General features: G+C 42.6%; 1 protein-coding gene across 2 annotated transcripts in view; it reads left to right on the top strand.

The window, feature by feature from the left end:
• The first annotated feature begins 1,444 nt into the window (after positions 1-1,444).
• The window catches only part of CPEB4 (cytoplasmic polyadenylation element binding protein 4), a 38,596-nt gene continuing 20,362 nt past the window's right edge, over positions 1,445-19,678 (top strand). For both annotated transcript variants that reach the window (XM_039701731.1, XM_039701730.1), the window contains exons 1-2: positions 1,445-4,245; positions 12,935-13,016. In XM_039701731.1, the coding sequence (XP_039557665.1) occupies positions 3,127-4,245; positions 12,935-13,016 (1,201 nt within the window). In that variant the 5' untranslated portion in view covers positions 1,445-3,126. The remainder of the gene's footprint in view (positions 4,246-12,934; positions 13,017-19,678) is intronic.

The raw sequence follows: 19,678 nt of genomic DNA, 5'->3' as shown, positions 1-19,678 counted from the left end.
ATCCTCTGTATTCTTTGACTTTCTTTACATCATCCAGCCACCAAAGTGAGAATTTCCTCACTGGTGGTTAAATCCACTTATTTACAGACAACCCTGACTTTTTACAGTAATTTATTCAGCTTGGTAACTAATGCCTGCAACGCCTGCACATTGGTCAGGCATTTTTTGTCAAAGAGGTTGAATAAACACCCACAAATCCTGCTGGGCAGTGGAACCATCCCAGCACTGGGCCTTGAGGAACCTCCCATGGTTTCAGCAAACAATGTTTGTCAGGCAAAACGATTCAAGTCAGATTTCAGAAATTCTGCTCGTATCACTCCAGTCCATCTGCACATACCCTGATGCACTGCAAGGGTGTGCCTGAAATTAAATTAAGGCCATAGACTCAGTCTGTCCCAAACTATTCGTGGAACAGCAATCTGCTGCTGGAGCCAGGTCCGTGGCGTCCAGACAGGAGTGCCTGTTAACCCTGAACCTTAAGATATTGCTAACAACATTATGACTAGAAAAATGCAGAGGAAAATAATGCCCAGTATCAGATGAGCTCACAGAAGTTGCAAACAGTAAACAAAAGGGGGAATTATAACCCAGTCATTACATTTTTACAATGATGTTTTCACCGTATGTAAATAAGGCTGTTTTCACACATAGAAACAAGGTGTCTGTGACTGAGAATTAAAAAGTTTATTTAATAAATTGTTGGGAAGTAATTGGTTTGGTAAAAGTATCATCCAAATTCATCTCGGTGGTGTCTGAGAAGAAATCTAGGAGCAAGTAGAGAACAGCCCTCTACTAAGAGAAAACTTTTGAGGAAATTTCTCTGCATGTTTCCTTTTGAACTTGATTTTTCTAGTGGTGAACCTACATAGAGTTATTTAAATGTCACTACATTTGGATATTACATTTTAAATTGTATTTTCATTTGCATGCTGTAATCTGTCGGTGTGCAAAAACAGCGCCCATCCCCAAAATGAAGTAGTGTATAAACCAGATCTGTAGTAGACAGACTTTTTGATGCTTGCCCTTGGACTACTTAGGTTGCACGGACGTTAGAAATTCTTCGCTGTGAGGGCGGGAAGGCCCTGGCACGGGCTGCCCAGAGCAGCTGCGGCTGCCCCATCCCTGGACGTGTCCAAGGCCGGGCTGGCCGGGGCTCGGAGCAGCCCGGGACAGCGGCAGGGGTCCCTGCCATGGCAGGGGGTGCAATGAGAAGCTCTTTAGCGCGGCTGCCGCCTGTGACACGGGGCTCTGACAGCGACAGGTGCCGCCCTGCCCTGCACAAACATGGCGGCCGCCGCGCTCCTCGCTCCAAGATGGCGGCGCCGCCGGCATCCGCCTGACCTCCCGCCCGCACCTAAGATGGCGGCGGCGCCGCGGGCGGTGCGCGCCCAGCCCCGGGGCGGCCGCCCCGGCCGGGGAGTCCCGCGGCCCCCGCCAGCTGGTTGTCATTTGGTGCGGCCGCTCGGTCCGGGCGGCACGGGCTGGGCAGCGGCCGCGCGGGGACCAGCGAGGCACCGGCTGCGGCGGCCGCCGGGGGGGTGGGGGGCGGGGAAGGCGGCAGGAAAAAACACACGGAAAAAGACGCAAAACGAGGCGGCAGCAGCAGCAGCGGGGGCTGCGCGCCGGGGACACGTCGCCGGCTACCGAAAGCTGTCGATCGCCTCGTCCTTCCAGCTCCCCGCAGCATCGAGCCCGCGGAGAGCCCCCCCCGGTGCGGCCGGTACATGAGGGGCACGGCCCGGCCGCAGCCCAGCCGAGCCGCCGCAGGGCAGGGAGCGCCCCGAGCCGCCGCCGCCGGAGCCCCGAGCGCTGCGCCCCGACACAGAGCCTGCCCCGACCCCGCCGGGCGACCCGGGAGAGCCGCTTAAACACCTTCCATGGGGGAGAGAGGAGCCCGGCCGGCCGCGCCTTCCCCTCCCTGCCGGAGGCTGCTGCGCTGCTGAGGTAAAACCCCTCCTGCCTTGCCCGGCTCGAGCGAGGGCGGGGGACGCGCGGGGCACCCACGGCCCGGCCCCGCTGGATGCCCAGTGCCTGAGGAGGGAGCGCGTTCCGGGGGCTCGCTGGGCTGCGGGAGCCGCGATTCCCGGGGAAGGAGGCGAGCCCCGCACCACAAAACACCCTCCCGGCAGCGGAGAGCGAGAAAAAAACCTCCTTCCCCTTCCTCCTGCACAACTCGCTGTCCCCTCCCTTCCCTTTCCCGAACGGTGAACGCTGATTTCTGAGATGAAAACGTTCCTCCTCGGACAGTCAGGACTCATATGAAGGACACGCAAATATTGGATCATAAATAAGAAGCGAGTCTGGCGAGCTCAGAAACCCAGCCCAGAAGGAGCAGCATCAAGAATCCACCCTTCTCCTGCACAACTCACTCCCCACCCAACACACAGAGAATACTGATTTCCTGAGATAAGATCTTACCCCTTTAAACAACCACACACGCACACACACGGTGTATATTATTGCTAAATATAATAGGTTAAACCCAGCAGCACGGGATAAAGCTTCTTCTGCAACTCACTCCCCCATTTCACCCTTCTGAATGCTGAGATCCTGAGGTAAATTTTTCCCTTGTCCACAGCAAAGACTCTTTTTGAACAGGACACAAATATATATTAGATTATAGAGATGTATTAAATTATTCCAGATTTAAATCTATTTTTTGCTGCCAAGGGGTTGAGGGACCAGACGTCATTGTATTTTTTTTTCTTCCCTCTTAACTCATTTATGGGCGAGTCAAGGCTGCTGAGGAGGAAAAAAACAGGATAGTTAGAATCTCTTTATCCTTATTTCCCAGAAGCTTATTCTCTCATTGCTGTGCATTTCCTTTAGAAAAAGGAAACCTCTTATTTTGTGAACCAAAGATTTATTTTTCCCTTCCTCCTGGCCAAAGGAAGGAAACGGACACAAATTGACACATTGAAATAGTTGAAGAGATCTATCTTTTGCAAAAAGAAAAAAAAAAAAGCAAACATCTTTATCCAAATCTAAAATAAATAGCGTGGAGGGAGACACTGGAATATCTAGCGAAAACCAGGATACTTGCTAATCTTGCCTCACAAGAGGACAAGCTAAACACTAAACATCAACTTGTTCTTACAGGGAGGATTCAAACCCTAAATATAATAAATGGGGGATTACGGGTTTGGAGTGTTAGTGCAAAACAACACTGGAAATAAGTCAGCTTTTCCAGTCAGATTTCATCCACATCTGCAGCCTCCACACCATCATCAAAATGCAACCCCCAGCCCTGCTGCTTTTATAAATAATAACACAGCTGCCAATGGCAGTAGTGCTGGGTCAGCTTGGCTCTTTCCTGCTCCAGCTGCCCATAATATTCAGGATGAGATTCTGGGGTCAGAAAAATCTAAAACTCAGCAACAGGAAAAGCAAGAGTCCCTAGAAAAACAGCAGCTTTCCCCTGGTCAAAGTCAGGAAGCAGGCATGCTCTCTGAACCCGAGAAAGCTAAAACTGAAGAAAACCAGGGCGATAATTCTTCAGAGAATGGCAATGGAAAGGAGAAAATAAGAATAGAATCGCCGGTTTTAACAGGATTTGATTACCAAGAGGCTTCGGGGCTCGGTACTTCGACACAGCCCTTGACATCCACCGCATCTTCTCTGACTGGTTTTAGCAACTGGTCTGCAGCTATTGCTCCTTCTTCTACAATAATCAATGAAGATGCAAGTTTTTTCCACCAGGGAGGGGTCCCTACTGCCTCAGCTAATAATGGTGCTCTGCTGTTTCAGAATTTCCCACATCACGTCAGCCCTGGCTTTGGTGGTAGCTTTTCCCCCCAGATCGGACCCCTCTCTCAGCACCACCCTCATCACCCCCATTTCCAGCATCATCACAATCAGCATCAGCAACAGAGGAGGTCACCTGCAAGTCCTCACCCACCTCCATTCACACACAGAAATGCTGCTTTCAATCAGTTGCCTCACTTGGCCAATAATCTTAACAAGCCACCTTCTCCGTGGAGCAGCTACCAAAGCCCGTCGCCCACCCCGTCCTCCTGGAGCCCCGGCGGCGGCGGATACGGCGGCTGGGGAGGGTCCCAGGGCCGAGACCACCGCCGGGGACTGAACGGAGGGATCACCCCCTTGAACTCCATCTCGCCCTTAAAGAAGAATTTTGCAAGTAATCATATCCAGCTGCAGAAGTATGCACGACCCAGCTCGGCCTTCGCTCCCAAATCCTGGATGGATGACAGCTTGAACAGAGCTGACAACATTTTTCCTTTTCAGGTGAGCGCACTCTGTTGTATCCATAAGGAAAAAAAAAACACCAAAAAAACCAAACCTCCCCAAAGAGCATTAAAATGCCCTGGTTGTGGGATTTCTGTTCTTGCAGCTGAAAAAAACCATATGGCTAACTCAAAAATGTCATAGTGGGAATGATCCTCCAAGCTGTGATTCATGGGGGTTTTTTTTTTAACAGTGATGGTCATAAATATCTATTGCACACCAGCCATCTGTATTGGCCACTTTGCTTCAGCTTAATACTTACACACAGACAGAAATAACCAATGGAGGAATTCACTGATGAGTATTCCAACAAAGAGAAAAAAGGGGAAAAAAGTGCCTGGTGGAGTATGAGAGATCTGAGGCCTTTGAAAGCATTCAGCAGTGTACCACATCTGAGAAAAAGTATGGCGTGATTTTATTTGGTTTTACAGTATCACATGGGCTTGCAGTGCAACATAATTTTTGTAGCATTTTTGGGGGAAACTTTGCTCTTTACAAATAATGGTAATCAGTGCAGTTTGCTCTCCTCAGGAATGGCAGCAAATTTTGGTTACAGGCCATTAAATCAGCACTAAAAATAGATGTGGATGAGATCAGTTGGTGGTCTCCTATATTTTGCTGTGGCCTTCTCCTGGCAGGAGGCAGGTTGTCTGGCAGCTCAGCCTCTCCTTCTGGGCTGACTTGTTATGAATTTGAAAAGAACTGTATAATGTTGAACCTAATTTGCAGTAGGAATTAAACCAGAAGTCCCCTTCCTTTCATCTGACCACCAGTTAAACCCAGCTTTTATGTGTGTGTGCGCCTTTTGTAAACTCCTTTAGGGTGAATTAAAAGACCCAAGAGTTCTTTTACATTTCCAGGGTTGTTTTTCAAGCTCTTCAAATGAGGGCAAAAGTAAAATTCTCAACGTGATTGCAGTATTTCTCGCCATGCTGCAAGAACTGGGGTGACCTACTTAAATACAATTTCAAAGATACAAACTGTGCAATGTGTCTCATGATGTAAAGAAACAGAAATACATTTAACAGTGGCTTTGTGGATGTGGGGATAGTTGGGTTCTTTGCAGACTGCAGGTTTTTGGTGGTGTGCAGGCCCTGCTGACAGCACAGCAGCTGCTGGCAATAACTTTCCTTCAGAGCCTTTTTTTTCTACTGCAGTGCTACTGACTGCTTCACTATCAGGTAGAGCCCTTCCAAATTTAGAAAGCAGAGTAATAATTCATTTTAATGTCAGGATTTATAATGAATATAATGAAGCTGTGTCCAGCATACCCCATTTATCCAGTGAAACCATTAGAAAAAGGGACCCAGCTGGAGCTGGTCTTTTTTCAGCCTCACTGCAGCGAGCCTTGGCTCACGGTTTGATTCACTCTGTACCCTGACACGTAGCTGATGTTGAGAGTGACAGAATGAGATCAAGTGTGTCCTTGCTGCTGTGTGTAAGCCCCAAATATATACACAGGCAGAGCAATGTGCTTGGATTGGCATCAAGGAAATTTCAGGAAACTGGCAAAGTCAACCTTGACTTCTGGATGGTGTTCCAGACACACAACAGCAGACACCCGTAGTTTGATCATGGTAAAGAAATCATTTTGGTGTAGCATGTTGGTGTCTGTTTACATAAACACTCTGATGGAGCTGTACATGTCAAGACCAAGTCTGACACTCCTTCATGCCAAGAAAAGGAAAGTGTGGAGGGAAGTGCTCTCCAGCCTGTTACCATCACTTCTGTGGGGAAAAGGGCAGGACAGCAGAGCAGGACTTCAGCACTGCAGCCCTAGAAAGATGCTGATTAATTTTGAAGCCATCTTGGGCAACTTTTTTTTCTTTTGTATAAAATCTTTAGCTCTTTTGGTCAACTTCAGCTGAGTGTTGAAAACCCAGTGAATTTTTGATCACTGGAAACATATGATGTAAAATTTGACCTTTGATTTCTTTTTGGTTTTTTTTCTGGACTGTACAGATTCTATTCCTGTCTCAAAGCAGAATTTTGCTCATTACATATTTGTGTTCATGCATCTCTCTCTGTCTTTCCCTCTGCCCCTGAAGTATCCTTGCTGATGCAATCATGTACTGGACAAGGCTATTTTGTTACTGGAATCTTCTTAGATTCCTGTTTAGGAAATAATTGAAAGCTGTCTTTGCTGCAGCAACATAATGGAGTAATTTGATACAACAATCCCTTTCATTTAATATTTATGTTTTGCTGCTTAAATCATTAACAAGTGGTGCTGCAATCTAGTGAAAATGAGTTTCTTTAGAAGGCAAAATGTAAACCAGCAATTGCAAATATTTGGGGATCGCTTTCTTTTTCCTTTTCCTCAGAGGTTGTGTCTGTTCCAGAGCCTGGTGACACACAGGGCTCTGGCTGTGCTTCGATGGAAATCCTGGGGTGACCAGGACTAAGAGCTCTTTTCCTCTTTGAAGAGGATGGTGTCACATAATTTCCCTTTAAGCCACTGACGTGAACTCCTGCTCCCTTCAGACATCCCAGCCCATGGGATGAAACGGGTGCTCCAAATGGTGCAGATGAAAGGAAAATACTGTGGTGATCAGTTTGATAACCTTGCAATTTGATGATGCCTTGCCTTGGCACTGAGAGCTGCATGCAAACCCCGTGCTCTCTGCTCTAAGTGCTTTCCATTTGGAATCCTGTCTCCTGCAATTCCCAAACGACAGTGTCTGTAGGAGCCTCTTGCAGGGAAGGTCAGAGAAGACTTAACCAGATCTGTTAATGAAATTAAGTTTTGATGTTGTGCTTTAGCCACTGGGCAGGCTCCCCCCTTCAAAGATCTTTTGAAAAGAGAAAAGCCATTGTTCTTTGTGTGTTCGTTTGAAAAGGAAATGGTCTCCAAATGAAAAAATGGTTCCTGAATTCAAATTAAAAAGCAAAAAACGGAGTCTTTTGGCTCTCACAGCCTTCCATGAGAATTAATATATGAAAATGCTTTGGCTGTGACTGTGGCACCTTACCAAGTTAGTGATTTTTCAGAATAATTCCTTGTCCTTCTCTCCCAGCAGCACTGACAAACTTGGTGCTCAGTAATTGCGTTTCACGGCAGCGCTGCCTTCAAGATTGTTTTGGCTTTCCTTTGGCTGTGTACTTGCACTTCCTCATGAGTGGAACATCCTGCCTGTTATGCAATGCATAAATCTTGCTTTGATAGGCATTTCCAGCTTTCCAGATCTCATCTTCAGTGCGTGATGATGTTTTTTAAATGGCTCTCTGAAGGCACAAGCAAGTGAAGCAATAGCCCTCAGCTTTCTGTAAAAATGCTTAAAAAGAATTTGTGTTTCTTCCCGGAATCAGGCTCGAAAATAACTGCCCATTTCAAAGAATTTTGTACATGAGAGCAGTTCATTGTATCCACTTGTTCAAAATGTTTTTTCCTTTCTTCCCCAGTGGCTGGTTTCCAGGTATATAACCCCTTCCAAATCCAGCCAGGGCCTGTGCCAGGGAGACTTGCTCTTCCCCCAGGCAGATATGGAATGTTTGAGAAAACACATTCGTGATTACAAAACGTGTTTGAATTCCGACCTCTACGTCAGCATTTGTTTGCCCATAGAAATGGCCTGATTTAATAAGTGCATTAAACAAATTCACAGGGAGCTGGAATGAAAAAAAAAATAGCTTCTTGAATGGGTTTGCCAAAGTTTCCTCTTGAAGGGATCTTGCAAATAAATTTCTTTACCGTTCCTCTTTGTTTTAATATTTGGGTTTGGGGAACCTTTTCATAACTCACGATGGCTGGCTGCACAAAAAGAGCTTATTTGTTTTGTAAAATTTAATTTTTTTATTCTAGCAACAGCAATTACTCCCAATAATTTCAAGGTATCATTTGAAAACAGAGCAAATCCTTGAAGCTGGGTTTTTAAACCCGTTCCCCCATTTTTCTGTAAGTCCATCAGCTGTGCAGTAATTAGTGTTTTGTGTGCAGTTCCCCACAGCTACTGATCTGTGGGATTAGCAGCACTCTAATGTGGTATGACATGCACAAGTTAAGTGCTGTGGAAGTTAACACTGTTCTTGTTTGATAAACTTACTACTGACGTTCATACTTGGGCTTTGGCCCTCCTGTGTGTTTTTGACCTCAGGGTTTCTGTTTAAAGAGAGCTTTTGTTAAGAAGCTATTTGAATTATGTTTGTCTTTTTCCTAAGATTAAAAGGACTACTCTTATTAAGCATTTTGCTTTGAAAGTTACAGCCTAGCAAAGAGTGAGAATGCAAGATAACTGCGGAAAATCATTGTGGAAGATGCATGATAAACTTAATGTGCAGCTAAAATAGAATCACACATGTTAACAAACATTTCCAGTAAAGATTTGTCATTTCTAACACTTAAAAAGTTCAAGTTGGACTAACTTCGTGTTTTGTGCCACTTCATTTTTCCAGCTCTTTCTTATTGTTCCCTGGTGAAGCTATAAAAGATGATCTGGGCAGAATACAGCAACATCCTTTCAGGAAAAACCTGTTTATTCAAAGCCTTTAATTCACTGGATACTGGACTGGGAGCTGGGACACAGCATTTGCAGGGTGCTGGGAAGGAGGAGAAGCTTCCCCAGAAGCAAAATCCAGTCCAAATTTGTGTTGCAATTGAAAGAGAAATGTGGAACTTGTATTTGTGATGATAAATATGGTGACACTGGCTCTGCTGTGCCTGAGACACGTGGCTTTGGAGTTGTGGGAAATGGGAACAGGGTTCAGAGAGTTTCAGGCTTCTCCTGCTGTAATTAAGGTACAAATGTAGCTGTGAGGTTTTTAATTTGCACAAATGTTCTGGCTGGACAAGGTGTAAATGTCTAAAACAAGCCCCACTTTAACAACTACACCTACTCCATAAATGCTGATCAATAAATTGCTTAATGTAATGACATCTTTTGCATCATTATTGATCCCTTGGACTTCAAATCTCTTATTTTAAGAGATCAGGCCCAGCCTTAGCTACCAGCAAGTGTTCATACCTTGATTTTTGGGTGCAGTTTGGGATTTACCACTGGGAGGCCCATCCTGGGAAGTGCTCTCAGGTTCTGGCATCTGAATTTTTCAGGTGATAGTAATGCTGTGGGTGCAGACTAAATATAGTAACTCTGTAAAGAGTTAATGGTTAAATTAAATGTGCATTTTTCTGATGTGCAGGACAATGAATGGATGGGATTTTTCAATTCAAAGCATGATCTTCTTGGGCAGGAAAAATTCCCGTGGAATTTCTTTTGCATGGGAGGATGACCCAGTGTGTATCACACGTGTTATGCACCAAGTGACTTTCTTTTTAGGGATGAAATCTAAATAGGGATGAAAAATAAAGTTGGACTAGGGATTAGAATGGGACTGTTTTGTAGGCAGAGATGGCCAGGGTAGAGTTCACAAATGGTTTGTTGGTTCCTGTAAACATTTCCAGGCTCAGTAACTCATTTTTCACCTCTTGTACATTGTGCAAACAGCTCTGCTCATTCCAAATGATATTTCATTAATATATTCTAAAATGTTGGCTGAAATTTTCAACATAGTCATGTATTAAGACTGCAGGTTGATTTCCTTTTGCTTGTTTTGAGGCTTTAGTTTGTTTAATTTGTTTTATGTTTTGTTTGTTTAGGTTTTTTTTTTTTAATTTTTTATTGTGGCCTCATGTTTACCTGATGTCTGTATGCTTCAGTTCTGCTTCCCAAGGGTAAAAGTGTGTAGCCTTTGAGCCCTCTGATAAAGCAACATTTTAGACACCCTAAACAAACTTGTGTAAAGCCAAGTTCTTTTGGAACCCAGGTAAATAATATCAGGCTGTGGTTGCCACATTTTGTTACTGAGTTGTGCATACTCTGCTTTAGTCCAGGGTAGTCATTACCCCTGTATATTTTCTTTATAAATAAATAAATGTACAGTAGCAATCCAGCTCCAAAGCACTGTAGCTTTGTGAATTGCTTCATTAAAACCATATTGTTATTAATTCTCTCTACATGAAATCTTCTAAAGAAAACTTTTTTCCTAAGTTCAGTGTGGTTTGTGTGCTTTATAAGTAATATGCATCTGAGAAAAGGTCACATTTAGCTACTGGTTTGTGAGCAATATCTTGATTATTAGAGCTATTTTAGGATGAATTATTAGAGCTTTTAGATGGATTAGCTATTATTTAGATGGATTATTAGAGCTATTTTTGGATTAGAGCTTTTGGGATGAAATGGAGAATTAGACATTATACATTTCTTCAGGGGTTTGGCCACTCCCACTAACCTTCACCAGCCTTTATTTTTTCTTTAGGTGCATAATAAATGGAAATATTTCAGATGTGGTTCTGCTAAAATGTCTTGCAAGATAAGACTGATGAAATCTGTGCTGCTGTTTTCAAAGAAGTTTCACTATAAAAAGGACTTTAATTTATATAAAAATTCTCAAAACTACCAATGAGGACTTCCTCTACTAATGCTGAATCTGTCAGTGCAAATAATAAATTAAATTAATGGATTTTTTTAATAATAAGCACTGTGCAGACCTGTGATCTTGGCACCTTGGCTGGTCTTTATTTAGGCCTGAATCTTTTCACTGGGTGGATGTACAGAATCTTCCTTACCTATCCCAAGTTTTAGCCATTCCTCCTTTTTCTGGGAGGGAAGTATCACCAATTAATCTGTTGTATCTCTGTGCAGGGTTATGTTTTAAAGTATTTGCAGTGTGATTTGCAGCTTATGGACCTCCCCTTGGAAAAGGGACAGCTTGGGGTTCACTTGAAAAGGAAAATAAATTCCTCAGCACCAAAAGCTTCCGATGGACAATGCACTTCCTTGTCAGCCAACAAGTTCAATTCCATTTTTTCCTTCAAATGTTTAAATTCTCTGTTGTCAATATTAAAAATAAGCATTGCAGCAAGCCCTTTGTTACTCCAGCTCAGGCCAACACAACCCAGATATTTTAGAAGAATTGCTTCAGGCTCAGGTGCTCAGCTCAATAAACTGGGAATTTCTTGGCCTGGGTCACTTCCTTTGTGTCTCTCAGAACTGAAATGTGAAGTGCCACAATTCCACAAAGATTTGGAATTACTGAGGTTCTGCACTTTGTGAAATTCGAGTTTTGTAGCTGTTCATGGGGTGGGCTTGAGGTTAACACAAGAATTCAGGAAGGAGAAGCTGCTGAGGGACATCAGGGTTGCAGTAAATGCTCCCACCTGGTTTTTAGGCTATTTTTGTCATTTTCTGAGGACTGCTGGAAATGCAGAGGTTGCCTTTTAATATCCATTCCTGAGTTACTCAACTGTTGGATCCTTATGGATCCAAAACCTTGTACTCACTCCTGCTAAGGGATTTTAATGTAACTAGAGTTTGAAATGGGTAAGAAACAGCAATGTTTAAACCAAACCAATAAATTAAATCTGCTAGGACAGGCAGAAAACTGTAGGAAATCTCTGACAGAAAAGCACAAAATTTAAGGATTTGAATGCTCCTGATATTTTCTCAAAGGTGCCTCAATTATCTTGTAATAGTAATGACCACGGAAATCAATCCTGTGGGGAGACAGGGCAGTGCTGAGCTTTTTATAGCAAATTTGATATTTGCTAGACTTAATAAAGGAGCTGGTTCCAAACTCTGGCCTTTTTAATGCTATTTGAGACACAGCACATCCGGGTTGGAAGACGTGGCCTGTTCTGTCTCAGTAATAAACTGTTCTGAGGAGGGGAAAAATACCAGGAAATTCGATTGAAAAATGGTATTTTTTACTGATCAGAATGTAATTTACAACTTGGAAATGGATCGGGAGCTGGTGAGTTCCTGCTCTTGGAAGAGTTTGAGGTATTTAAAGTCCAGAATGAGGGATCAGTGAAATCAGGAATGGCCCTTGCAGCACACAATCTCTGCTGCTTCAGCACTGAAATAAAGCACTTTATAACTCACCATTGCCTTTAAAAATATTCCAAGCTGGATCTGTGTGCTTTGGAGAAATTTCAGCTTCACAGCCAGTGTTAGGGACAAAAAACACTCAGTGCTGGAATAACAAGAGTTGTGGAGAAGGAGTCAAGAGCAAAAATGTCCAAAATTTCTCTTTCTTGTTTGAACAGAGACTTCCCAATGCTTGAGCTCAGTTCAGAGGGGATTCCTTACAACAGGAATGAGATAAACTCTTTAAACCTGATGGTAGAGAGCTTCTTGGACAGAAAAAAAACCTAAAATCAGGGTGGATTAGTGTAATTCTGTCCAAGTCCAAATGTATAAATACACAGAAAGCATGGATATGTGAATACTATTGGGAATTAGAGTGATTTTTGCCTCTTTTTGGAACCTTTTACTACACCTTTTACTACACTTCTACCTTACTGTAAAGATTTCAGACATTACAAGAAATTTCAGTTATTCTGAATTTGCCAATTAAATTAAAGCAGTGCCAGGGTATTTTGTGTTTTGCTTCTATCACATCAGATTTGTACTATGTGGAATTGATTGTTTGGTTGAGAAAGTCTGACCTGGGCATGTGTGAAATGCTGGCTTTGGTTAATAGGAAGGAGAAATAATTGGTGTTAGACTTAATTGGTTATTATTAGATTATTCTAGATCAGATTCATATTTAATAATATTGTGGGTTTTAATATTCCTCAGTCCTTTGGTATATGGTTTTTGCTTAATTCTGCTGTGGTTGTGTAAAGAAAGTGGAAGTTTTTGTGTTTCAGGTGCTCGTGTTTAACCCTGGCTCTGTTTGTGTTTGCTTGCAGGATCGCACGAGGACTTTTGACATGCACTCACTGGAGAACTCCCTAATTGACATAATGAGGGCTGAAAATGATTCACTGAAAGGTAAATTTAGACAGAGACTATTTCCTGCAGCAAATAACTGGGGAGAGGGGCTTACTGAAAATAAGAGGCTGCAGTTTTGGGTAGGAAAAGTGAATTTCCCTTGTGCACATGATGGCTTTTTGTGGTTGTGTGAATGAAGCTGTTTCAGCACAGGAGCACTGAGGGTGTCTGTGCTTGTCCAGAGCAGTGCAATCACAAACACAGATAAAACAAACCTGTTGTGTTATTGGCCAGGGGTTTTGATCAACTTCAGCAATCTTGTGCAGCTCAGCAAGAAGTAACTTTTTGCCTAATAGGGTTTTCTTGATGAAGTCATAGTTTTTTCTGTCTTGAGAAAGAATAAGGTTTATCCATGTCCTTTTGAGAAAAACAGAGTATTTTGTCTTTTTTTAACCTTTTTGGAACTATTGGGAAAGGAAAAGGGAGATTGAAGTGATTTGAGACTGATCTCTTTTTTTTCCTTTTGCTTTTTTGGCAAAGGTGGTCATGCTTGGAAATACCTCAGCTTACAAAGTATTCAAAGTATTGTCTGCACATAATTTTGTCTGAATAAAAACTGCTTATGGTCAACAATTCAGAGCTGTAGTTTCATGTCCTGTAGGATGAGTAATCCATTGCAGTTCAGTGGTTACATGTATGAGTGGAGTAGTCAAATTCTCACACACACTTCTTATCTAACCACTCACTTTTGTTACCAGTCATGAGACCACTAAAAAAAAAACAAACCTGCACTTGTGGTTTCTGCAAGTAAATTCCTTTTGATATCAAGGCTTGTGGTGGTAATGAAATCTGACTTGTTTTAATAGTGATTCTTGCTCAGAAGACCAACCTTTGATAAACTGGCAGGAACTTGTGTTTGTTGCCTTCTCTGTGGTCTGGAAATGCAACTCGAGTTTCCCTTCCCCAGAGCTGTGCAGAAATTCAGTGTGGGGAGAAACACCACAAAATACTTCTCTGTTAAAATGATAGGGAGAGCCTGATGTGGATAAAAGTGATGCCAAATGAATTTTAACCCCAAAATACCTTCCCTCCTTATGCAGTGGGGACCAGGTTTTTATTAATGCCAAGTATTAACAGATTTTATTTGGTTTATGTTCTGTCTGCAACATCCTGTGTCCCCAGAATTGCATACAGAACCAAGAGTGAGGTGCTCTTCCTTGACTGAGCACCTGGATTTGCCCTAAAACCTTCTGTCCAGCTGCCAGGCACTCCCACACCAGGTTACAGCTCTGAAATCTGGCCCAAGGTGACATGGCCATGGGACAAATAAAATCTCCCTTTAAATCTGAGTTTAACAATTCAGCTTCATATGTATTTATGGTCAGCTGCTAAGCAAGGGTACTTCTGAAAGTAGCTTGATGTTTAGTTTGAATGCTTTGAAAAGGTTCTTTGCAGTTGAAATATTTCTTTTTGAGTGCTTAGCATGTTTTAAGAGTGATGGAATAAGTATGTCAGCAAGGAATACAAATAGTTCTGACACGCTTTAATTCCTGCTTTAGCCTGAGTGTTAATCCCCTCTACAAAGTCATCTGTGGCTTCTCCAAATTCTGTGTGCCTTGTCTCACACTGATTGAGACACAGGGGTGCAGTCAGGACCTGGGCTGGCAATTATTGCTGAGATTCCTTGTGAATTATCTGTTCCCAGTTAACAGTTATATAACTGTACAGAAAAAAGCCTCCAAGCCCAGATGAGACATTTAAGTGACTCTCCATGAAATACTTTGTTGTGAAGCCTCATTTCTCAAGGATCTCCTCAGCAAGAACACGAACTTTGCTTCCAGTGAAGTGTGCAGTGCCTGAGTTTGGCTGTGCTGCTCTGGCACAGCACTCAGTGACTTAATTCCTGTCGGGTATTTAAGGAATGGATCTTTATTCAAGGCAGCATCCGCCAGGCCGTGCTAACTGCAGAGATCATCCCTGCCTAGGGTGGGGTCTGCAAGGAGAGGAAATACCTTTAGTTAAACCAACTGATACAGCTGGAAAAAAACTGTAAACTGCTGGGACAAAACATTCCACATCAGGCCTGGAGTGGGGCTGGTGATCACGAGCCCTTTGTGTTTATTTTCCATCTGCTAACACAGATCCTGTCTCATGTTTTCTCTTTTCTTGCCCCATCTTTATTTAAACCTCGGATATAGAAATCTTTAAATAGGACAAATTATGGCTGTCAGCTCAAATCTTGTTTGCTGTTTCAAACACCTGCATTTAAATCAGCAGCTCCATAAGAAGTTTTTCAGTTTGCATTTTAAATGGGTTAATCAGTGTATGCAGTGCTTTGAACTAAAGTTGGATACTCTCAGAAAGGAAAAGCTTCTGGGTTTGAGACTTTAAAAATAGCCTGGGCAAGACAGTAATAAAACATACTGTGGAGAGCAAGCTCAGAACGGCATGGAAATAATTCAGATGATCTAATAGGTCTCACTGCTATCCTGTGAGAGGTTTAATTCTGCCTCAGCACGAGTTTAGTGTGTAACACTAACAGCACCCCCTTTCATATTGTCATGGACTGGCAGAGAAAGAGGAACTGTGTAAAATACCCCTTCAAACCAAGTGGGAGAATGGGCATGGTGATAGCCATCAGTCACAGTTTGGAACCTGCTGTCTCTGGGACATCAGTTCCATCTTTAAATGACATGTTCAGAGCAGCAGGCTGGGAATTCTGTAATAAAATCACAAATAGGAATTCTTCCAAATGTAACAAAGTCCATCCATAGTGTGTTCTTTGTGAGTGAGGTGATTAAGCTGTGCTAGCCTTGGATTTGTTTAGGTCAGTAATAATTAAATTCTTAGGTTGTCTTGTGTATGAAATAAATAATATTTTCTGCATGAGGTTAAAAGGTGAATCTCACAGTGATTCAGTACACTCAGTATTACCTTTTAATGTTCTGAATAGGCATTTTACCATTTTCTCCCCTTCTTTTAAGGTGTATTTTTATCCCTGCTCAAATCCTCTTCCTTTGCTGAGCAGCTGCCATTTCAATATGTTATTTTTATCCAGCCCAGTGAGTGTGCTGCGTGCTGCACAGCCAATGTCAGCCTGCAGAAGCCTTTCCCTGGAGACTTAATTGCATCTTCTTTACAATGAACTCGGCCTCCCTGAGCTGAGCCTGGGATCCAGAGCCTGATTTTTGAATCTGGGTCTTCCAGATGGCAATTTGAGCATTACTGTAATAGTAGATTGACTAAATATTTCCTTGTTAAGTGACACTGAAATGTCTTTAAATGCTTTGTGACTGGTTTGCTACTGAAATATCCAATATTTCAGCTCAGAATATCAGGTTATTATTGCCTGGAAATGATGCAAGGTGGGATGGATGAAAGCAGCAGGCCAGGACATCTGCTCCCAGCACTGCAGAGCAGTCCTGTAAAATCTGGGTGTGAAGAGCTCAGTGTCTGCAGGAATCCTGTGGCTGTGACACAGCCTGGAAAACTGAACACACTTCTGCACCAAAGGGAAGGGGTTAGGAGTAGAGCAAGGTTGAACTGCAGCCCTAAATTTTAATTTTGAAAAGCCAGAATGCTGCAAAGTTGGACCATTCAGGATTTCTCTGAGCAAGCAGAGACCAAGCTTTATTTTAAATCATCAGCCCCTTAATATTAACCTGAAAAACCACGGCAGAATTGAAGAAAATATGTAAACCTTATAAAATGTTCTGTGATGAAAGGGATCCAGATAGTTTTGAGAGCTTTTTTGTATATTGGATAAGAATCTAAACTGGATTTTTTTCAAGCTGTATGGATTATGCAGCATATTCATATTAATGGAGTAGAATGGGACATTTGGGTTTCTGTGTGATCCAGAATATTATTGAGAACCTGCTGAGAATCAGTCCCAATTCTCTTGAGGGAAGTTCAAGGTCCTTTATACATATGGACAGGACAAAATCTGACCTCTTTTAAAATGTAAAAATAATAGATTTTGAGGTTTTCTGTAGCTGCTGTGATGGTTGCACCTCAGACTTTGGGGTTGATCTCCTTGACCAGAACCTAAGGGTTCCTCATTTGCAATTTTTTAATGTATCCAGCTTCAAATAAAATGAACAAACCCTTCCTTTCAGTCTGTTCGGGTTTGCCTTCATTTTCTTTGGAAACTGTTGATGAGTTACTGTGTGAATGTTTCATTCTCAGGATCTTCCTGAATTTTACCTCCTACGCCAGGAAGGGCTAATGGCATTTGCAGACCTGAGTGCCTATTAATTAAGAGGAAAAATAATTGGTTTACTATGTCCAAATATTGCAGAACTGGGTTTAATAGCACTGAACCCCAGCCCATGCTGAGGGAGCTGGGATGGGGGAAATTGTGGGAATTTTATTTGAAATCAGCTGTTCCCATTCCTGTTGCAATCCACAGATTTCAGATGGGTTAAAGTGGAAATATTACAACTTCTGCTATTCTAGATTCTGAAATATTAACAAGCAAGGGCCCACTTTCTCTCCAAATGCAGCTAATATTCAAAATTTGGGGGCAATACTCAATATTTTAATTTTTTAATTAAGTGACATGTTTGTTGAATTTTCCCTGCCTTTCCAATATTTGGGATTTGTCACAGCTTTTGTTTAGAAACAGCCAACAATCTTGTAAGAGAATGAAATCACCTGGGCAACAAGAAGGGACTAAAATCTTCTATTAATAAACACTGAGATCAGATTCACAGATTGGATCTGAACCTGCCACAGAAGTAATGGATACAAACCATACATAATGTATGATTTTACACTCATTACCTCCTAAACTTCCAGTCCTTTAAATGGACTTTTGGGTTTGTGGCTTCAATGAGACTGTTAGGAAGAGATGCTGGATTTGAAATTATGGTGAGGATTAGAAAGGTAGAAGTGGACTGGAAAGAAAAAAAAAATAATGTCTGAAACTTGCAAATAAAGGGAAAAAAGGGGAATTGACCTTAGGTAGTAGACAGGGAGGAAAGAACTCCAGTGGGGAGAGACTCCAGGAGCTGGGCCTGGGCAGTCTGGAGAAGGGAGGACTGAGAGGGGATCCCATTAATCCCATAAATATCTCCAGGGGGTGTCAGGGGATGGGGCCAGACAAGAATTCCTGAACAACTGAACCCTTCTGAATACCTGTCTGTTATAGAAATGCTGGTTTTGACAAGGCACATATCAAACAACTCTGGTTTTACTTCACCCCTGCAGGATTTTGAGGTGGGGAACCTCGATTTACGCTCTGTCCAAAACGGAGCCATTCAGCCCTGAGCCACAGGGTATTGATGGACCCACCCTTTGAGACCAGGAAATTCCTTTTTCTGCCACCTCAGAGCAGTACAAAAATCCCAGGTTTTCTGATGAATCCAATTTGGGCATCAGTGTGAGGATTCCTGTGCAATTCACTGGAGCAGAGCTGTGTTTTTGTGTGCAATCACTTCTCCCAGGCCCCTTGCCATGCTGTCCCATCTCCAGAGCCTGCGTGGAAAATTAAATGCCTCTCATACTTCTCAGACAAGATATTTCCTTGGAATGTATGTGCTGTAAATGATGTGGCAGTCAGAGCTCTTTAAAACACAGCAAAACGTTGAAATAGTGCTGAATATTTTCATGTCTACCTCGGTGATTTGATCTTCAGAAGTGGTACAGCCAACAAAATCGTTCTGAGTGCCGTGACAGCAGCCTTGCTAATCTGATTAAAACCTTTCTAAGGTTTTCTTGCTTTCTTTTTTATATCTGTGGCCTCGTGAAATTAATTCCATCCCTTTTTCTTTAAGAAGTGTGTTTAATCTTCTGCTTTGTTTAATGTCACTGTCCACCAAGTAGGTTTTGTTTTGGGTTTGTTTTTTTTTTTCTTTTCTGAATTCTTGCTTTGATAATCTCTGACCATTCTGGATCATCTTCAAAGCTGCCTTTAATTTGGAGCTGTATTTCATGAGTGGTGTCTGTTCCTTGTTTTAGAAGACACTGAACTCTCCTGCCTCCCTGCCCAAACTGCTCAAACTACCTGTGTTTTTGCTTTTTGCTCACTTTGTTCACTTTTTGCCTTGATGTTGAATCGTTTGAGTCTTTTGTTAGCCACGTTTTGCATGATCTCTGCTGTCATGTTTGTGAGCCTTGAAAGGGCATGAAAGAAGCAGGAAGAAAAGCCTGAAGTGCTTTTTTAAAAAGTGGAGTTAAAGAAGAAATGGGTGTAATGAGAAAGGGGATGAGTTTTGAGCAAAAATAAGGAGGTGAGTGCTGAGGTGTGAGTGTAAAAGGGAAAAATTGGGTCCTTAAGAAAGTCATAACTTCTTTAGTCGTGGGCAGTCATTGCTTATACCCAAGAGTGACTAAAATCTGAATTTTGCATCAATTATTTAAGATACTTCAAGAAAGAATCACGATGCATATAGACTTTTGCTATTGAGCACCCACTTATTTTAATCCAGCATTAGCTAGAATGATAACAACTATTGCTGAGGCGAATTTGCAAACACATTTTACAGTAGATTTCCCCATCCTTGGCTTAGTGCTCTGTGTGTTGGAATGCAGACTGGTCAGCTGTGAGGGCAGGTTTTTTCCACTCCAGTGTTGATGGTTGGGCTGCCAGGTGAGTGGGGCAGTGACGTGCTGCCTCCAGCCAGGCACATGTCAAATGAGGTGCAGGGAGTGGGATTGCAGCTTTGCTCAGAAATCCCATTAGCAGGAATCCCAGCTCAGCACTCAGATTGGGTGTGAGA

Source organism: Passer montanus, unplaced genomic scaffold (assembly GCF_014805655.1).
Source record: "Passer montanus isolate IOZ18808 unplaced genomic scaffold, ASM1480565v1 scaffold15, whole genome shotgun sequence".
NCBI lineage: Eukaryota > Metazoa > Chordata > Aves > Passeriformes > Passeridae > Passer > Passer montanus.
Note: the sequence above shows the minus strand (reverse complement) of the source record. Positions and strands in the feature narration are given on the sequence as shown.